Raw genomic sequence first — 21,460 nt, 5'->3', positions numbered from 1 at the left:
CTCTTTGCCCATCTGCAGATATCAGCATACGCTTTTTGAGTTATTATTTGTCAGTCTGTCTGTTTGTTTGTGGGACTCCCAAACTTGACCGTGACTCCCAATACAATTTGCCAAACTTTCTATTGAGGTCGTCACAAAGATTCCAAACCCGATGCACACCGAGACCAATATTCCTGTCCCAGTGGAACACTTTAGAGGCAGTCACCAAAACATTTACTTCATGTTTCATGAGAAGCTTGATGAGAAATGAAGACAAGTCATGTGGATACCTGGATGATGCTAATTCTATCACTCTCTCTCTCTCTCTCTCTCTCAGTCAGCAGTCTGACCAATGCCTTTGCCTTCGCCCAGTTGGGTGGCATCTTATGTGCTCCCTGGAATGGTCTGATCATGGACCGACACAAACGCAGAGGAAAATCGTCAGGCGCCTTGTCAGGTAATCCGAATTTTAACAGTCAGCTCCTCTCCAATATCGGTAATCTAATTAACAGCTCCAAGGTCCCAGGTTCGATTCCCGGCTTGGGTCACTGTCTGTGCGGAGTCTGCACGTTCTCCCTGTGTCTGCGTGGGTTTCCTCCGGGTGCTCCGGTTTCCTCCCACAGTCCAAAGATGTGCAGATTAGGTGGATTGGCCATGATAAATTGCCCTTAGTGTCCACAAGGTTTAGGTGGTGTTACAAGGATAGTTTGGGGTGTGGGCTTATGTAGAGCTCTCTGTCCAAGGGCCGGTGCAGACTTGATGGGCCGAATGGCCCCCTTCAGCACTGTAAATTCTACGATTCTATGAACAAAGGAACATGCAAACGTACGGATTCGGAAAGAGAGAAAATAAGTCGGAGCATTGAAACTGTTCTGTCACCCACACTGATTTATGATTTGATTATGGCCTCAGTTCCAGATTGAGCCAAACGCCATAACTTTTGACTTCCTTGATACTAAAGAATGTTACTGTGTCTTTCATTACAGAAGGATTGAATGCTGCTGGATTTCACTGAGTACGGAATTGGATGTGTGATTTTGTCCCTGATTATGCTGTGGTGTGGTGTTCCCCTTTGTCTCCATGTATTATTTTTGCGCCCCATGCATTTTGATAGATTCACTCCCTCACGTTGAGAGGTTAAAATGGTTGAATTTCTCTTTGTTTATTTTTCAGACTCGCCCATTTCCCAAAGACTGGCTGATATGGAATCAGCGGTGCTGTCTCTCGCCATCACTGTCATGTTGTGTGTCCTGTACACAATAACCGCCTCGATCCCTGTGACAGAGGTTCAGTACCTGACTTTTGCCCTGCAGGTGATCGATCGCTCATTCCTGTTAGGGGGAAACGCTTCATTCATCGCCATTGCGTAAGTCGACACCCACAGAGGGAACCACATTTCTTGCAGCAAAATTCAGATGCTGAGACTGGGATTGCCACACCATTGAGCCCATTCTGACTCCCATCATAGTATATCCTGGAGGTTCAGTGCAGGAATTACGATTCATTCCCCAAAACAGAGCTCGTTTCAGGCAGCACGGTAGCACAAGTGGATAGCACTGTGGCTTCACAGCGCCAGGATCCCAGGTTCGATTCCCCGCTGGGTCACAGTTTGTGCGGAGTCTGCACGTTCTCCCCGTGTCTGCGTGGGTTTCCTCCGGGTGCTCAGGTTTCCTCCCACAGTTCAATGATGGGCAGGTTAGGTGGATTGGCCGTGCTAAATTGCCCTGCAGCCATCTGGGATGGCCACTTCCCGATTACAAAATGGACACTTTGCCAAGATTGCAGGGAAAATGGACAATACTGAGAAAACAAGCAGCTGCAAGGTTTGTCTGTTGATTGGAGCCATAGCTCCCAGACAAGACCGATGCTGCAAACCATTTCCATACTAATGAGCCATCCCCGGGAACGAAAAGGCAACATTTAAGTAAACAATACCAATACAGACACCCCGGCGCCAGACGAGACCAGAACAAAGCAGCCAACGGTCACCTGGGACACGCCCAGCAATCAGGGCACCCACCCCTCTATTGGAGGAAATCGATGAGAACGATTGGGAAAAGGCCCAATTAATTGGGACCAAGTTCAAGGCCCGCCCAAAAGCGCGTGAAGCCCCTTTTGGGTATAAGAAGAATTTACCAAGCTCTCTTGCGGCCCCGGCTCTCACCGAGGAGAAACCTGCCCGACAGCAACATCAGAACAAGTAAGTCCAAGGTCAAAGGTCAACGCACGCTACCAGACAGACGCTCCTAGCTGTTATTCCGTACCAACTCGACCCCAGCAGCCTCAGAACCGAACAACGGCCATTGTTCCTCTGACTGAGTGGGCACCCGAAGCTAAGTATAGGCTTTAACAGTAGTGACAGTTTAGTCTGTAGAGTTTTCCGCATGAGTATATTTGACTGTGTAAATAAATTAACATTGAGTTTGAACTTACTAACTGGTGTATCGATTCTTTGATCAGTTTTCGGTTTTGAACCTTGTGGCGGTATCGAAAGATACCTCCCACAGTCCAAAGATGTGCAGGGTAGGTGGCTTGGCCATGATAAATTGCCCTTAGTGTCCAAAATTGCCCTTGGTTTCGGTGGAGGTGTTGAGTTTGGGTAGGGTGCTCTTTCCAAGAGCCGGTGCAGACTCAGGGGGCCGAATGGCCTCCTTCTGCACTGTAAAATCAATGATAATCTATGATTAATCTCGGACAAAGGTTCGGCACAACATCGTGGGCCGAAGGGCCTGTTCTGTGCTGTATTTTCTATGTTCTATGTTCATACCTGGCGACTCTAGATCAAAGGTAATTGTAATTAAGGAAGGCGACCATATTGGCCGCCATCTTCAGAGCCAAATTAAGAAAAACACAATTTACTGGTGACTCTGGTGGGATTTGACTTCGAAGTGGCCTAACCACTCCGAGAGAACCCAAATTTGAATTGGAATCCAATTGGAAACAGAAAAACCACAAGTGTAAGAACAATACTGATCAAACCTCTGAGATTCGGAAGTGTGTTAATGCATGCGTACTAACAGGGATATAAGGTAAACCTGAGAGATTTTGTTGCGGAAAACTGTCGGGTGTTTTGTAGGCCGGAAATTAGCATAAGCCGTACCCGTGTTTACATCACCACTTTATCACCCCCCTGTTCCAAATTCAGTAGAGAACCCAGATAGAGAAAATGGCAATGAAGGCAATGGAACGCCTTATGAACCCCCAGGAATTAAAGGTCGCAGCGACCAGTAGAGTAGGACAGTGTCCCGTTTGGGAAGATGAGATCAGGAAATATTTCAAAGGAAAAGGATGGCCCTTTTGGAGCGAATTCTGTGACAATGAGGAAACAGGACCTGGGAGTATCGGACATACTTGGTGGGAGAACCGGTCAGAGATCCACAACGAGGCACAGAGAAGGTTGTTAGGATGCTCCGTAGAGAGATAGAGGAGAGAGACAGAAATAGTGAGGGAGATGTGAGCGAGTTTGAGAAAGAGAATAAAGATTTGAGAGAACAGTTAGCAGCGAGGGACAGAGAGGTGGATGATGCCAAGTGGGCACACCAGTCTTGTCTCGCCTATTTGAGTAGTTTTCAGACGCAATATGATAAGGCCTACCAGAACACGAAACGTGCGGTCTTGGTAAGACAAGAAACCGAGCAACAGGTAGAGAAATTGCAGAAACAGTGCAATGATTTGAAAGCAGCCCTACGAGCGCTCCACACTTCCACGATGGAACAAAGGCAGAGCTCGGGAGATCACGCAAAGTGCCCGAAGCAAATTGCAGAATTGCAATCTCTGCTTTCCGTTCAGAATGTGTTTCAAAATACGTTTGGACCCCAATTAGACCAGGAAAACGGCCCCGGTTGGCAGGAGTTAAATGTGACTGCCCACAGATACGTACATGGGACATGTATGCAAGAAAAACCCCAAAAGAGGAAAGCACCCCATGAATCCTGTAACCACACACCGCAGGGCCGCAGGAGAAGGAGATTTCCTATATACAACCCCATTAACCGTGACCCAATTACGGGACGCGTGTGGAAACGTTACACCATTCCTTCCCACATCAGACCCCCACCAGTTTTTCGCTAGAGTTAAAGAGCAGGCTGCCATGTACGGCCTGGACGAAAAGGAGCAAGTGAAGCTCACAGTTTTAAGCCTCGACTCTTCAGTCGTGGCAGCCCTTCCCGACCCACAGAATGTAGGAGGAGGCACACTCCAAGAGATGCACACAGCGATCCTTGATGCGATCAGCTACAACAGAGGAGACCCCGTAGAAGGCCTAAACAAGTGGAGGCAAAAGAAGACAGAGCACCCCACAGCGTTTGCTGGACGCTTGTGGATACATTTCACAGCAGTTTTCGGAGAGTTAGCCCACGCCCATTTGTCCCCAGATAACATCGCCAAATGGACTCAAATCCTGGTCTCTCACATGACAGACGCAGGACAGAGAGCTTGCGCAAATTACAATCCCTCAGACAAGGCCCACAACGAGAAATGGGTTTTGAAGCGATTATCCCACGCTTGGGAGCATTCAGTCCAAGGCAAAACCACATTTGCAAAACCTGAGGATGAGCAGGCAGACATAGAACATGAATCCAGTTAAAGTGCACCAGAACCCCGCATGGGTAAATGAGGGCAGGCACAGCCCACCACAGCCAAAACCCCAGGAATGTTACAACTGTGGACAATTAGGACACTTTGCAACTTTGCACGAGAGTGCAACGCGCCCCAAAAGCAGCAGAGAAGCCAACAGACAGGCACCCTAAATAGGAATAGGGCAAAGCCAATCCATGGCGTTAGCGCCCGCTCAGAGAACATAGACATGAACGACACTGACTGACGGTGTTCGGGCTCCCCAACTTGGGTCTGCGACACCCTTTGGGAAAAGTCCGGTAGCCCGGTCGTAGCAGGCAAAGTTCGGGGACACCCTGTAGAATTTCTTTGGGACACAGGAGGGTCCCGCACCACACTCAATTCCTCCAAGTTGTTTCAACGAGACACATAGCCCACAACAGATACCGTCACACTCAGCGGCTTTATAGGTCATTTACAACAAGGACACATCACAGCCCCTGTAGCGATACAAATAGGGAACATTACAACTAAACACCCCGTAGTTTCGGTCGATCTACCCCAGACAGCTGAACATATCCGAGGGATCGATTTTATGAGCTCCCACAACCTTTCTTTTGACCCAGTTAACAAGTGTGTATGGAGAATGGCAAAGGCAGCTCGAGGCCCCGCCACGCTCACAGTTGGACGCTATGAAAACAGGATTAGCTCAGTAGAAGACTTCTGGTTCGACCCTCGAGCCATTAGTGCAGACAAACAGGTTAGGGCAGTCCTGCAGGAACACAAAGCAGCATTTGCACAGCACAAGCACGACTGTGGCAAATTGGCTGGCTTTGTGAACATTACAGGTCCCGACCCCAGACACCAGAAGCAGTATGGTTTTCCCCAAGAGGCAGAGGGAGAAATCTCAAAAGTAATAGAGAGTTTCCTGGATCAAGGCATACTCCGATCAGTAGCCTCCACAAACAACTCACCAATTTGGCCCGTCAGGAAACCCGATGGATCATGGCGACTGACCATTGATTACCGGAAACTGAACAAAGTAACCCCAGCAGCAGCCCCCACCGTAGCCACGAGTCCCGAGACCATGCTCAAAATTTTTTTCGGTTTTGGGCATTAGTATTGGCTTTTAGTCCATTCCATTGGATAAAGCGTGCCAGTACAAATTTGCCTTTACGTTTCAGGGACAACAGTATACGTGGACGTGCCTTCCACAAGGCTACCACAACTCCCCCTCCATTTTCCACCGCTAACTGGCAAATGGACTCGCAAAATTTTCTCGCCCCGATTGTCTGGTCCAGTATGTAGGAGACATGTTACTACAGACAGACACAAAGGGAGAGCACATATCGCTTCTCACCAAACTCCTAGCACTCCTAAAAGAAATTTGTTGTAAAGTCGTCCCCAAGAAGGGCAAGATCTTGCAGGAAAAAGTGATTTACTTGGGTACAGTAATCACTCATGATAAACGCGAGATCGAGCAAAAGAGAATTGACTCAATCGTTAAATTGCCCCTTCCCCACAATGTCTCAGCCCTCCGCTCATTTTTAGTACTAGTTGGTAACTGCCGAAACCACATCGACGGTTTCGCCACAAAAGCAGCACACCTATCCGACCGTCTCAAGAAAAAGGCACCTTGGGAATGGCTTCCACAGCACACTGATGCCGTGGATACTTTAAAAAGAGCCCTCAGCACAGCCCCCGCACTACAGGTCCCAGATCCACTTTCCACGTACGCAATCGAAGTTGCAAGCACCGACCGAACCCTATCGGCCGTACTCCTCCAGGAATGCCAGGATCAGTTATGCCCCATGCCATACGCCTCACGCGTGTTGGATCCTGTCGAGCAAGGAATTTCTGCCAGCGAAAGGCACCTGCCTTTTGGGCAGTACAGTACTGTACGTCACCTATATTACAGGACTCAACCCCATCACCATTCTCACTGAACACACCCCAATACAGCTATTATTAGACGGTCGACTTAAAGATGGCACAGTCAGCCAAATCGGCGCAGCCCGTTGGACCCTTCTTTTACAGGGACGGGACATTACAGTCAAAAGAACCAAGACCCACACCATCCTAGCCGATAATTTGCAATATGCAGGAACCCCTCACGAGTGTGAGATCATCACCACAAAACACAACACACCTCCCACGAAAACAGGTAGTACACCCCAGAAACCCCAGCCCACAGACACGTGCGCATCCTTGAAAACTTCTGTGGGCGGCTCCTACACATTTTGAACGGAAAGAGAATTACCGTTTGCGGCATTTATGCAGAGGACGCGCAGGGACGCGCCCTAGATGAGATTTCACTAAAGTTGCAGGACACTTAGGCTCGCAGGCAGCAGAACTGGCAGCAATTGCTTATATTGTAGACCACCCCGACTCGTTCCCGACCCCAGCAGACATCTATTCGGACAGCCTGTATGTCTGTAATAGTTTGACGGAATTCATACCCCTGTGGGAAACTAGAGGATTTCTTTCTGCACACTGAAAGCCCCTACCCTGAGCCCCATTACTCCGACATATCCTAGAGACAGCCAAAAATAGAAAATACGGAATAATTAAGGTTCGCAGTCATCACCGTTTCCTGCCCCCCCCCCCCCCCCCCCACCTCCCCGTCACATTAAAGCAGACGCCCTAGCGAAGGCAGGTTCCAGGCATGGTTACTTTTGGTAACCCCCGAGAGCACCCCAGTACACGCGGTTCAGGTCTCACAGACCAACATTCAGGATCTAGCAAAGGCCCAGAAGGAAGATGAAAAATTCAGGGATGTTTTAAAAGGAAGCTTCCCAGCCCCGTTTGACAAGTTTAAAAACGCAATCACCACACATGACGGTGTGATTTTAAAAGAAGGCATTTATGAAGTTCCCAGCCAGGACAGGAACCAGATTATTTGTCAGTTCCATGACAATCATGAACACCGAGGCATTGAACCCACCCTAGCCCACCTCAGACCGCTCTGCTGGTGGCCTGATTTAAAAGCCAATGTTACTCACGACATTGAAAATTTCTTAATCTGTGCCCAGGACAGTCCGGACAGATATGCAAAAAAGGCTCAGCTTAGTCACACATGCCCCGTTAATGGCCCCTGGACGAATTTGCAGATAGACTACATAGGACCCCTACCCCTCCACCCCGTACAGAAATGGTTGTAAGTATGTGTTGGTGGCCATCGACACTTTCACAAAATGAGTGGAAGCTTTCCCATCGAGAACGAATACGGCCAAGACAACAACTAAAATACTAACACTGCACATCTTCACAAGAGGGGGCCTCCCACGCAGTATAGAATCTGATCAGGGCTCCCATTTTACAGGACGAGTAATGAAAAACGTCCTCACAATTTTCGGAATCAGACAAAAATTTCACAAAGCATACCACCCCCAGTCAAGTGGCATTGTGGAGAGGATGAACAGAACTCTAAAGCCACCCTCAGGAAAATCGTGCAACAGAACAACAGCATTGTATTAGTGAGAGGCAGCACGGTTTTGTGAAGGGGAGGTCGTGCCTCACTAACTTGATAGAGTTTTTCGAGGAGGTCACTAAGATGATTGATGCAGGTAGGGCAGTAGATGTTGTCTATATGGACTTCAGTAAGGCCTTTGACAAGGTCCCTCATGGTAGACTAGTACAAAAGGTGAAGTCACACGGGATCAGGGGTGAGCTGGCAAGGTGGATACAGAACTGGCTAGGCCATAGAAGGCAGAGAGTAGCAATGGAGGGATGCTTTTCTAATTGGAGGGCTGTGACCAGTGGTGTTCCACAGGGATCAGTGCTGGGACCTTTGCTCTTTGTAGTATATATAAATGATTTGGTGGAAAATGTAACTGGTCTGATTAGTAAGTTTGCAGACGACACAAAGGTTGGTGGAATTGCGGATAGCGATAAGGACTGTCGGAGGATACAGCAGGATTTAGATTGTCTGGAGACTTGGGCGGAGAGATGGCAGATGGAGTTTAATCCGGACAAATGTGAGGTAATGCATTTTGGAAGGTCTAATGCAGGTAGGGAATATACAGTAAATGGTAGAACCCTCAAGAATATTGAAAGTCAAAGAGATCTAGGAGTACAGGTCCACAGGTCATTGAAAGGGGCAACACAGGTGGAGAAGGTAGTCAAGAAGGCGTACGGCATGCTTGCCTTCATTGGCCGGGGCATTGAGTATAAGAATAGGCAAGTCATGTTGCAGCTGTATAGAACCTTAGTTAGGCCACACTTGGAGTATAGTGTTCAATTCTGGTCGCCACACTACCAGAAGGATGAGGAGGCTTTAGAGAGGGTGCAGAAGAGATTTACCAGAATGTTGCCTGGTATGGAGGGCATTAGCTATGAGGAGCGGTTGAATAAACTCGGTTGGTTCTCACTGGAACGAAGGAGGTTGAGGGGAGACCTGATAGAGGTATACAAAATTATGAGGGGCATAGACAGAGTGGATAGTCAGAGGCTTTTCCCCAGGGTAGAGGGGTCAATTACTAGGGGGCATAGGTTTAAGGTGAGAGGGGCAAGGTTTGGAGAAGATGTACGAGGCAAGTTTTTTACGCAGAGGGTAGTGGGTGCCTGGAACTCGCTACCGGAGGAGGTAGTGGAAGCAGGAACGATAGGGACATTTAAGGGGCATCTTGACAAATATATGAATAGGATGGGAATAGAAGGATACGGACCCAGGAAGTGTAGAAGATTGTAGTTTAGTCAGGCAGCATGGTCGGCACGGGCTTGGAGGGCCGAAGGGCCTGTTCCTGTGCTGTACATTTCTTTGTTCTTTGTTCTTTGTTCACCTGAGATTCAGTTCTCCCATTTCTTTAATGTTCCTAAGAAACACGGTATCCACGTCCACAGGACACCTCCCCCAACCCCTCATGACCGGACGCCCCGGGACAGAGTATTTATTAGGACTGGATTTGGCCAGCCCCTCAGTCACCGCCCTCACACAGGAAAATGCTGTACAAGAGTTAATAGAGAACATAAAGGCAGCCCAGCTCGCAGCAGCTGTGAGGCTTGGAACCAGGAAGAAACAGAGCAAGGCTTGGTTCGACAAAACAGTACACGCCACTGAGTTTGCAGTAGGGCAGCGAGTGATGCTTTCCCTTTACAACCCCAGTTCATCAGAAGAACTAGGAGCAGGAGTCGGCCAACTGGCACCTTGCGCCTGCTCCGCCATTTATTGAGATCATGGCTGATCTTTGTGGACTCAGCTCCACTCTCCGGCCCGTACACCATATCCCCAAATCCCTTTATTCTTTAGAAAGGCATCTATCTTTTTCTTAAAAACGTTTGAAGAAGGAGCCTCAACTGCTTCACTGGGCAAGGAATTCCAGAGATTCACAACCCTTTGGGTGAAGAAGTTCCTCCTAAGCTCAGTCCTAAATCTACTTCCCCTTATTTTGAGGCTATGCCACCTAGTTCTGCTTTCCCCGACCAGTGGAAATAACCTGCCCGCATCTATCCTGTCTATTCCCGTCATAATTTTATATGTCTCAATAAGATTCCCCCGCATCCTTCTAAACTCCAATGAGTACAGTCCCAGTCTACTCAACGACTCGTCATAATCTAATCCCCTCAACTCTGGGATCAACCTAGTGAAACTCCTCTGCACTCCCTCCAGTGCCAATATGTCCTTTCTCAGGTAAGGAGACCAAAACTGAACACAATACTCCAGATGCGGCCTCACCAACACCCTATACAATTGCAGCCTAACCTCACTAGTCTTGAACTCCATCCCTCTAGCAATGAAAGACAAAACTCGATTAGCCTTCTTAATCACCTTTGGCACCTGCACACCAACTTTTTGCGACTCGTGCACCAGCACACCCAGGTCCCTCTGCACAGCAGCATGTTTTAACATCTTACCGTTTAAATAATAATCCATTCTGCTGTTATTCCTCCCAAAATGGATAGCCTCACACTTGGCAACATTGAATTCCATCTGCCAGACCCTAGCCCATTCACCTAACCTATCCAAATCCTTCTGCAGACATCCGGTATCCTCTGCACTTTTTGCTTTACCGCTCATCTTAGTGTCGTCTGCAAACTTTGACACATTCCACTTGGCCCCCAACTCCAAATCGTCTCTGTAAATTGTGAACAACTGCGGGCCCAACACTGATCCTTGAGGGACCCCGCTAGTTACAGGTTGCCAACCAGAGAAACACCCATTTATCCCCACTCTCTGCTTACTGTTAGTGAACTAATCCTCTACCCATGCTACCACTTTATCCTCAATGCCATGCATCTTTAGTTTATGCAGCAAACTTTTGTGTGGCACCTTGTCAAAAGATTTCTGGAAATCCAGATATACCACATCCATTGGCTCCCCATTATCTACTGCACTGGTAACGTCCTCAAATAATTCTACGAAATTAGTCAGACATGACCTACCCTTTGTGAACCCATGCTGCGTCTGCCCAATGGGGCAATTTCCCTCCACGTGCCCCGCTATTTCCTCCTTAATAATAGATTCCAGCATTTTCCCTACAACCGAAGTTAAGCTTACCGGCCTATAATTACCCGCTTTCTGACGACCTCCTTTTTTAAACAGGGGTGTCACGTTTGCTACTTTCCAATCCTCTGGGCCCACCCCAGAGTCCAGTGAATTTTGATAAATTATCACTAGTGCATTTACAATTTCGCTAGCCATCTCTTTTAACACTCTGGGATGCATCCCATTAGGGCCAGGAGACTTGTCTACCTTTAGCCCCATTAGCTTGCCCAATACTGCCTCCTTAGTGATTACAATCATCTCAAGGTCCTCACCTATCATATCTTTATTTCCATCAGCCACTGGCATGTTATTTGTGTCCTCCACTGTGAAGACTGACCCAAAAAACCTGTTCAGCTCCTCAGCCATTTCCCCATCTCCTATTATTAAATCTCCCTTCTCATCTTCCAAAGGACCAATATTTACCTTAGCTTCTCTTTTTTGTCTTATATATTTGTAGAAACTTTTACTATCTGCTTTTATGTTCTGAGCCAGTTTACTTTCATAGTCTACCTTACTCTTCTTTATGGCTTTTTTAGTAGCTTTCTGTTGTCCCCTAAAGACTTCCCAGTCCTCTAGTCTCCCACTAATTTTTGCCACTTTGTATGTTTTTTCCTTCAATTTGATACTCTCCCTCACCTCCTTAGATATCCACGGTCGATTTTTCCCCTTTCTATCGTCTTTCTTTTTGTCGGTATGAAGCTTTTCTGAACACTGAAAGATCGCTCGGGAGGTTCTCCACTGTTCCTTAACTGCTTCACCAGGAAGTCTTTGCTCCCAGTCTACCTTAGCTAGTTCTTCTCTCATCCCATTGTAATCGCCTTTGTTTAAGCACAAAACACTAGTGTTTGATTTTACCTTGTCATCCTCCAACTGTATTTTAAATTCCACCATATTGTGGTCGCTCCTTCCAAGAGCATCCCGAACTATGAGATCATTAATCAATCCTGCCTCATTACACAGGACCAGATCTAGGACCGTTTGTTCCCTTGTAGGTTCCATTACAACCTGTTCCAGGAAATTATCCCGGGCACATTCTATAAACTCCTCCTCAAGGCTGCCTTTACCAACCTGGTTAAACCAATCGATATACAGATTAAAATCTCCCATGATAACGGCTGTACCATTTCTACATGTATCCATTATTTCTTTGCTTATTGCCTGCCCTACCATCCTGTTACTATTTGGTGGCCTGTAGACTACTCCTATCAGTGACCTTTTCGCCTTACTATTCCTGATTTCCACCCAAATTGATTTAACCTTGTCCTCCATAGCACCAATATCATCCCTTACTATTGCCCGGATGCCATCCTTAAACAACAAAGCTACACCACCGCCCTTACCGTCCATTCTATCCTTTCGTATAGTCTGATACCCTTGGATATTTAACTCCCAGTCGTGAGCATCTTTTAACCATGTTTCAGTAATGGCCACTAAATCATAGTCATTCACGATGATTTGCGCCATCAACTCATTTACCTTATTTCATATACTACGAGCATTCAGGTAAAGTACACTTATGCTGTTTTTTATGTCTTTGTTATGAATCCTAACACCTTGATCAGTAACTTTTCGCAATTTATTTTCCTCTTACCCTTCCTCCTAATTTTCCTTGTCTTTGAACCCATATCTCTACATAATAACCTGTCACGAAACCTGCTGCCTTGATCTCCATTAACCATTATACTGTTCATTGCTTTACATTTCCCTTCCCCCCCAACTTGCTAGTTTAAAGTCCTTGTGACCAACCTATTTATCCTATTCGCTAGAACACTGGTCCCAGAATAGTTCAGGTGAAGACCGTCCCAACGGTACAGGTCCCTGCTGCCCCAGTACTGATGCCAATGCCCCATGAAATGGAATCCCTCTTTCCCGCACCACTCCTTTGGCCACGTGTTAACTTCCCTAATTTTCTCAACCCTATGCCAATTGGCACGTGGCTCGGGTAGTAATCCAGAGATTATAACCCTGGAGGATCTGTTCTTTAATTTGGTCCCTAGTGTTTGATAATCCCTAAACAGGTCCTCTTTCCTAGTCGTACCTATGTTGTTAGTCCCAACGTGGACCACAACAACTGGATCCTCCCCCTCCCTCTCCAAAATCCTTTCAAGCCGATCAGAGATGTCCCTCACCCTGGCACCGGGTAGGCAACATACCATGTGGGACTCTCGATCTGGCTTACAAAGGATGCCATCAATCCCCCTAATTATAGAATGCCCTACAACTACCACTTGTCTTTTTGCTCTCCCCTCTTGAATGGCTTCCTGTACCACGGTGCAGTGGTCAGTCAACGCATCCTCCCTAAAGCCCTCTTCCTCATCCACACAGGGAGCAAGTACCTCATACCTGTTGGACAAGGTCAAGGGCTGAGGCTCCTCAACTTCTAAACTCAGGATCCCCCTACCTGCCTCCCTTGCAGTCACACGACTCTGTCCCTGACCACTGTCCGAATTAACAGTACTTATTCTACCGGGTGTGACTGCCTCCTGAAATATAGCGTCCAGGTAATGTTCCCCCTCCCTGATGTGCCGCAGTGTGTGCAGCTCAGTCTCCAGCTCATCAATTCTGAGCCGAAGTTCCTCGAGCAGCCAACACTTGCTGCAGATGTGGTCACTGACGGTCTCAATGGGATCCACCAGTTCCATCATCATACAGCAACAGCACATCACCTGTCCAGCCATATTCAACTAGTTAATTAATTTTAATTTATTTTTAAAAACATTTCTTTATAGAACCCCAAGGATAAACCCGAACACAGCCCTCTCTCGCCACTCACCCAAACTCAGTCACTCACCTAAACTCAGATGCACTCTGTTCCAATCAGCGCTCCATGACTAAAGGCACTCCTGCCACACCTTTTGTGCACTCACCTCTCCCAGCTCTGTCCCGGCTCTCTCCTCCGGCGCGGTTTTCGCTGTCCCGGCTCTCTCCTCCCGCGCTGCTTTCGCTGTCCCGGCTCTCTCCTCCTGCGCTTTTTAAATCTCCCTGCCCTCTCCTCCGGCGCTGTTTTCGCTGTTCATTCCTTTCCCCCAAATTTTCCGGACCATTCTCCATTTCGGACAAAGTCAGCCCCTCGGTCTACAACATCACATATCCCAATGGCAAGTCTGCATGGTTTCACATAAACCAGCTTCAGGCTTATGGCTCGCAGGACAACCATTCACACCACACCTTGCTCGCAGCAGCAGGCGGGCACACCCCACCCACAGATGACGTATTCCTACCCTCCCCCAGCCCATCCTCAGACACAACTTCAACTCCACCTCCAGAGGCACAACTCCGCCTCTGCCTTCCTTCAACCAGCAGCGACAGCGACAGTGAGAGCGATAGCAATCACGACAGTCACAGCACACCACCTTATAATTATACCCCTGTACCAGGCCCCACTCCCAGCGAATCCGAGCATGATTCCAGTGACCCCTTCAAGGTCACATACATCAAAGCCCCTGACCCGGACCCACCACCCGACGATTACGGATTACAACCTAACAGCTCCAAACTCGACACACGATTCTGGCACCGAGACAGTTCGTTCAGGCTCATCCGGAATGATGAGATGGACCCCAATTCACCCCAAGCAGCTTTAGCCAAACTATTCCAGTCAAGAGTATGGCAGCCGGGAGAAGGTGATGACATAGAGGCGTACTCCCACCAATCGAATCCCTTTGCCACCCTGTTTGCTATTGATCAATGAGGTGTCCAGATGATGGGGGGGAAAAAGGAACCGATGGACAGATACGGTGTCCTTTCTGATGGAACCTGCAGCATGTTTGTTTTATGTTTGTTCGTTTAATGTACATGTTTGTTGTTTGTGAAATTGAAAGTTTTTCATGGCCCACGCCACCACCCTTTTGACGCCCAATGCCTGTTAATGGAACAGGTTTGTCGACAAACAACCGTTCAGAGGAACTAGTTTGTAGACAGACACTCATAGCTACTCTCCTGATTCGATCACGAGAGGCAGCCCCCACGACGACAACATTCTTACCCGTTCTTGCCGGTCGCTCAGGCAGTGGAGAAACGGCATTGGTCCCTGCCCTGCCTGAGGACCCCCCTCTGGTCAGCTACGCTCGGGTAGAGCACATATGGCACTGATCACCATCCTACCCGGGGATTCCACCCATTTCTTGCCCGCACGGCCCATACGCACCCCATTTTGGCTCTTTCAGTTCAAAATTCTTTTGTTTGGTTTTGGCAACCCTTAGGTTGCTCCCATATGATATTTACATCCTCGAACACTAGGATGGTCGATCGCAAAGGCTGCAAAACAGCTCGCACTATGTCAGTATTTATCTCGGATGTCTTGTCCCAAATATCTGGTTTAAACATTTTTTTTAAATGAGGGAGTCACAGATGGTGACCAATCATAATGGGTAATTGGCAACCAAGGACAGACAGACAGACATACGAGATCTTAAGCAAGATAATAAAAGATATTATGCTTGTGTCCATAGAACTCCGGAACCTCAGGAACCCCAGAGGAAGACAAAGAAGAAGACGGAAAGATGAAGATGATCTCCATCTTTTGCACCTGGATCTTAGCGGGATCCCTTCAGTTGCACGCGGACGATACCCCCCTGACCCCTACCACACAAACCGTGAATGATTCCCACCCATGCCCTACACAGAACCCCGAGATAGTTAGTCCTGAGACAGTTAACGATACCCCGATCCGGTGTGATAAATTTATCACCTGGTACTCACTATCCTACATAGTAGAAGCCCTCTTAGTGCTGGCGATACTTTGCAGTGTCGTGCAGACACTTAGAATCAGGAAATGGCGAAGGAGAGCCTACCTCTCTCGCGCCCCAGTATACACATTTAGGTCCCCTATTTTCAGACTTCACCAAACCCTGAACCCCTTGACATGAATTAAAGTGCATCCGCTTCTCTTTATGTGTGTTTTGTTCAATAAAGAAATGTAAACCTCTGTGTCTGACTGCCAGGCCAGAGAAACTTGTGTTGCTGTTGTTTGTACATTTAAAGTGTTCGGACATAGAACAGTACAGCACAGAACAGGCCCTTCGGCCCTCGATGTTGTGCCGAGCATTGTCTGAAACCAAGATCAAGCTATCCCACTCCCTGTCATTCTGGTGTGCTCCATGTGCCTATCCAATAACTGCTTGAAAGTTCCTAAAGTGTCCGACTCCACTATCACAGCAGGCAGTCCATTCCACACCCTGACCACTCTCTGAGTAAAGTACATACCTCGAACATTTTGTAGATTATTTTTGATTGTTTGAGTGAGGATAGTTTATTGAGGATAGTTAGAGGTTCCAGTTTTTTTAAATTTTGCAATGCATGCCTGAATGTCGTAGCGCCCCGTAGAGTTTTATACTGATGTATGTAAGTAAAATGATTTTAGATAAAGAATTGCATTTCATAGGATAGGGCAGTGTAGAGCCAATGGCCACCTCGGACACGCCCAGCAATCAGGGCACCCACCCCTCTGTTGGAGGAAATCGATGAGAATGATTGGGAAACGGCCCAATTAATTGGGGCCAAGTTCAAGGCCCGCCCAAAAGCACGCGAAGCTCCTTTAGTGTATAAGAAGAATCTCCCAAGATAGAATCGCTCTCTTGTGGCCCCGGCTCTCACCGAGGAGAAACCTGCCCGACAGCAACATCAGAAGAAGTAAGTCCAAGGTCAACACACGCTACGAGACAGACGCTCCCAGCTGTTATTCTGTACCAACTCGACCCCAGCAGCCTCAGAACCGAACAACGGCCATTGTTCCTCTGACTGAGTGGGCGCCCGAAGCTAAGTATAGGCTTTAGCAGTAGTGACAGTTTAGTTTGTAGAGTTTTACGCATGAGTATATTTGACTGTAAATAAATGAACATTGAGTTTGAACTTACTAACTGGAGTATCGAGTCTTTGATCTGTATTCAGTTTTGAACCTTGTGGCGGTATCGAAAGATACCCGGCGACTCTCGAGCAAATGTAATTGTAATTAAGGAAGGCGAACATATTGGCCGCCATCTTCAGAGCCAAATTAAGAGAAACACAATTAGCAACAGCCCTTAGTGTCCAAAAAGATTAGGAGGGGTTATTGGGTTGCGGGGACAGGTCGGAAATGAGGGTTGAAGTGGGTGCAGACTGGATGGGCCGAATGCTCTTCTGCATTGGATGTTCCATGTTCTACAATGTGGGGCCGAATACTTTGCGCAAAGTAGTAATTCAGAACAGGATGAGTTCTGAAAGTTATTCGGAATATTGGATGACTATTTGAGGTCGAATATATTTGGTCGGGATGTTAATAAGTGACATTGAATCAGTTTCTGAAACAATGACCCAATGCAATTCACTAAAACTCCTGCTTTTTGGGCCGGGTTATTTCCTGCAGGTTTCCGCGCTGCCACTTTGGGAAAATCTTTGGTCTGGACCTGGCTATCGCAGCAATTGTCAATTTGTTGCAGTATGCCTGTTTCGCTCTTCTTCAGGGACCTCTGCAACATGATCCTCTGTATGTGAGTATCAGCTGATATTGATTATTTACCATCGATCAGATAAATATACCCAGAAATCATAGGTTCAGTGAGAGGAGTTTCAAGAGCATTCATCAGATTTCCAGCTATATTTTTGGATGGAGGGATATATGAACTGAGCAATGAGCAGGTGGTTCAGCTGGTATGAGGTAGGCGATGGTGTAGTGGTGTGGTCACTAGACTAGTAATGGTGACATTTTGATTCGATTTTTAAAAATCTGCAATTTAATTAAGTCTAATGACGACACAAAACCATTGTCGATTGTCAAAAACCCATCAGATTCACTAATGTCCTTCAGGGAAGGAAATCTGCGAACCTTATCTGGCCTGGCCTACATGTGACTCCCCACCCAGAGCAATGTGGTTGACTCTTAAATGCACTTAGGGATGGGAAGTACATGCCAGCCAGCCTGTGACATCCACATCCCACGAAGTAATAACGGAAAAAAGGCAGCAAGCATTTATTCCTGATACCTACACAAATGCCGACTCAATAGTTAAGTATGTGTTCAATATCGCCAGCCCGCAACTGGGATGAATTTGAAAGTCTTTTGAATCACAGAGAAACTGGGCTAGCCCCTGTGAAGAACGATTACCGTTGGCCGGTTATTACTCTCCGTGGGTCACAGAGACTGAAACAAGCATTTTTCATGGATGTGTTCAAAATTAGGCTGTTTTATTGAGGCAAACTAATCATATGCTGTTTTGTCTGGCAGAAGTGACAATAGAATGGGTGGACGTGGATAGAATGTTTCCACCAGTAGGAGAGACTAGAACCCAAAGGCACCACCTCAGACTCAAGGGACGATTCCTTAAAACAGACAAGAGGAGAAATGTCTTTAGCCAGGTTTCGTGATTCCATAAAACCCATTGCCGCAGACGGCCGGGGAGGACAAGTCACCGAATGTCTTTACATAGAAAATAGAAGCAGGAGGAGGCCATTCGGCCCTTCGAGCCTGCTCCGTCATTCATTGTGATCATACCTGATCATCAAGTTCAATATTGTGATCCCGCCTTCCCCACATATCCGTAGATTCTTTTCGGCCCAAGAGTGACATATAATTTGGCTATTTCTAGTTAAGAGGGGCATGTATAGGTTCTTGATGAATAAGTAGATCGGGGATTATGGGAGAAGACAGAAGAATGGGGATGAGAAACATATCCGCCATGATCGAATAGCGGAGCAGACGCAGTGGGCCGAAACGCCTAATTCTGCTCCTATTTCTTCTGTTATCATTGTCTGTATAAGAAGATACCACAATTTACTTCGTAGGAAATAGATATCGAGTTGAAATTCGGAAACCCTCATGCAACGAATGCTTGGGATTTAGAACTTACTACCTGATTGGGATTCCAATAAGGCAATATAATTGCAAAGCAAAATTGGTTCAAAAATTACGATGCAAGAGTGTGAGCATAGAGCTGGAGCGCGGGACCAATTGCATTTCTCCTCCCCAGATATCACACAAATATATATAAACTATTTGAAATTGTGCAGCTGAACATTGGCTTCATCATCCTTGTATCTCTGGCCTGCATCCATCCCATCAACGTTTACCTCTATTGCCGACAAGAAAAACAGAAGAAAAGTGAGCTCATGACATCCCTCGGCGCAGTTGCCGTTCCAGAGAAGCAGGACGAATGAATAAATGACTCTACGCAAGGTATTAGCTGAAGTGGGAGTCTACTGAGCTGGGTTTGTGAAGGGTGTGTTTTGGGTTAGACTATGCAGGGTTGGCGCATTTTTCATTTACTGAACAAACTAATTCAACAAATCAAGGGGTGGAATATACAAGGCAGACCCGTAATTAGATATTGCATCAAAGGTACCGGTATAACTTGGGCTGGTTTAGCACAGTGGGCTAAATCAGCAGCGCGGTTCAATTCCTGTTCCAGCCTTACTGAACAGGCGCCGGAATGTGGCGACTAGGGGCTCTTCACAGTAACTTCATTGAAGCCTACTTGTGACAATTAGCAATTATTATTATTATCTGAGCAAACTTAAAACATCAACACCAATGTGATCCATGCAGTAGATAAAAGTATCCAGTTCCAGCGGTGTCCGCTGCCAGGCCAAAGGCATCCATCGTGCCGACGAAGCCCATATTCTCCCTTTCCAGGGATACCCGGCAGCAAACAAAGCTACAAAGGAGTGTCACAGAAGACTAGGGCGATGGCTGACTCTCCCAGTTTAAATATCCTGGTGGTTACCACTGACCAGAACCCTAACTAGACCCGTCGTCACAATACTTTGTCTATAAGAGCAGGTTAATAGACGGCCGTCTCCGGCGAACAACTCACGTCTAGACTCCAGGAGCTTGTCCATCATCTAACAGGCTCAAGTCAAGAATGTTACGGTATACTCTCTCCCATATACTCTTCCCTTGCCTGGGAACTATCAACAGTCAAGAAGCTCTAAACCTGCCAGGACAAATCATCCCTCTGAATTGCTGTTCCTTCAACAACCATGCAGCCCTTCCACCACTGGCACACATTGGTAACTGTTATTAGTATATCCAATGTGCACTGCAGGAACTTACCAAGGCTCCTGAGGCATAACCTTCCAATGGAACTAAAGCTTTGCTCCGACATGCCTTGACTCCTTTACCTCAGATGTTTCAACCCGACCCCCACCCCCACGTTCTCCAATCTCACTCCGTCTCCACACTCCGGTTCTGATATCGGCTGTTACATAAGAACGTAAGAACTAGGAGCAGGAGTAGGCCATCTGGCCCCTCGAGCCTGCTCCACCATTCAATGAGATCATGGCTGATCTTTTGTGGACTCAGCTCCACTTTCCGGCCCGAACACCATAACCCTTAATCCCTTTATTCTTCAAAACTGTTGCTCCCTATCCTCCCCTTTTCAGTTTCCCTCACTTCCCATGCGATCGCTTCTTCCTTACCTCTCTCGCCCTTTGGCCTTTTTCTGCTTTATATCGTTTATTTCCCCTCCTAACCTCCTGTCGTGCCCCTTTTCTGATTTCCCCCTTTCTCATTGTATCCGCTATTCCATTCATTGCCTCCTATTGACTCCTTCACATTCATTATTTAAAATTCAAGTCTGTTTCTCTTCCTCGCTCTCCCTTTTCCCTTTCCCCTCTCTTCTGCTTTCATTGTCCACCAGTGTTTTTTCTGCTATGTGCTTCTGCCTTCTATTACAGCTCCTGAAGTTAAAACTCTTTAGAATAGACTCCCTGCAGGGCAGAATGAAGCCTTTCGGCCAATCTAATCCGTGCCGCATCCAGAGGAAACCCACACAGACTCGGGGAGAACATTTAAACTCCACACGGCGACCTCAGCTGGAATTGAACCTGGTGATGTGAGGAAGTATTGGTAACCACAGTGCCACTATACTCTGCTTCTTGAAAGTATTTCCCTTTTAATGAGTATAAATTTGCAGAGCCCGACTCTATCGCCGTTTGGCGGGAGTATATTTCCACTCGAAGGCTGCCACACTGGGCATTCTCGCTGGAAAATGGTGCAATATTTAGGTATGAATTGTATTTTATTTGGGGATATCGATTTGCAGTCCATTACATCAATTGTAATCTTCAGGGACAAAATGTTAGAAAACTGAAATCCCTGTAGGAGCGACCGAATGAAAATGTGTTGGTTTGGGTTTTATAAATTAATTTTTAGTTATTTTGTGTGTTTAAAAATAATGTTTGTTTTCTTAGCGTATTGAAATGAAATGATTTTTTTGCTTCTGGTCGTCAAAATAAATAATATTTTGGCAGGAATGTTATTTCAAAATTCTTCTTTGTGGTTAAGAAATAATGAGAGCTATGAAACATATTGCACTCTGTAATAAAAGCCTGAAATTCAGGAAAACTCGGCATTTCTGGCAGCATCTGAGGAGAGGGTAGCGCAGGTAACGTTTTGAGTTCCTTTGACTCGTCTTGAGTGCTGAAGAGAGGGCAAGGTCGATTGGTTGTGTGGTTGAGGTTTGGTGGGTT

At 46.9% G+C, this 21,460-nt stretch overlaps 1 protein-coding gene across 1 annotated transcript; it reads left to right on the top strand.

Annotated features, from left to right (window-relative positions):
• Positions 1-328: 328 nt before the first annotated feature.
• LOC140402548 (equilibrative nucleobase transporter 1-like) lies at positions 329-21,117 on the top strand. The gene is made up of 4 exons (XM_072490398.1): positions 329-436; positions 1,153-1,345; positions 17,361-17,484; positions 19,001-21,117. Exons 1-4 carry the CDS (start codon positions 391-393, stop codon positions 19,145-19,147), a joined length of 510 nt encoding a protein of 169 aa, XP_072346499.1. The 5' UTR covers positions 329-390; the 3' UTR covers positions 19,148-21,117.
• Positions 21,118-21,460: the final 343 nt, after the last annotated feature.

The sequence above is a fragment of the Scyliorhinus torazame genome, chromosome 25, assembly GCF_047496885.1.
Source record: "Scyliorhinus torazame isolate Kashiwa2021f chromosome 25, sScyTor2.1, whole genome shotgun sequence".
NCBI lineage: Eukaryota > Metazoa > Chordata > Chondrichthyes > Carcharhiniformes > Scyliorhinidae > Scyliorhinus > Scyliorhinus torazame.
This window is presented reverse-complemented; position numbering and strand designations above follow the sequence as displayed.

Excerpts from the sequence above, each read along its gene's own strand:
- LOC140402548 (XM_072490398.1), top strand. The coding sequence starts at position 391 with ATGGACCGACACAAACGCAGAGGAAAATCGTCAGGCGCCTTGTCAG. Across the intron at positions 437-1,152 it reads ATCGTCAGGCGCCTTGTCAG|ACTCGCCCATTTCCCAAAGA; the intron begins GTAATCCGAATT and ends TTTATTTTTCAG. Across the intron at positions 17,485-19,000 it reads TGCAACATGATCCTCTGTAT|CTGAACATTGGCTTCATCAT; the intron begins GTGAGTATCAGC and ends GAAATTGTGCAG.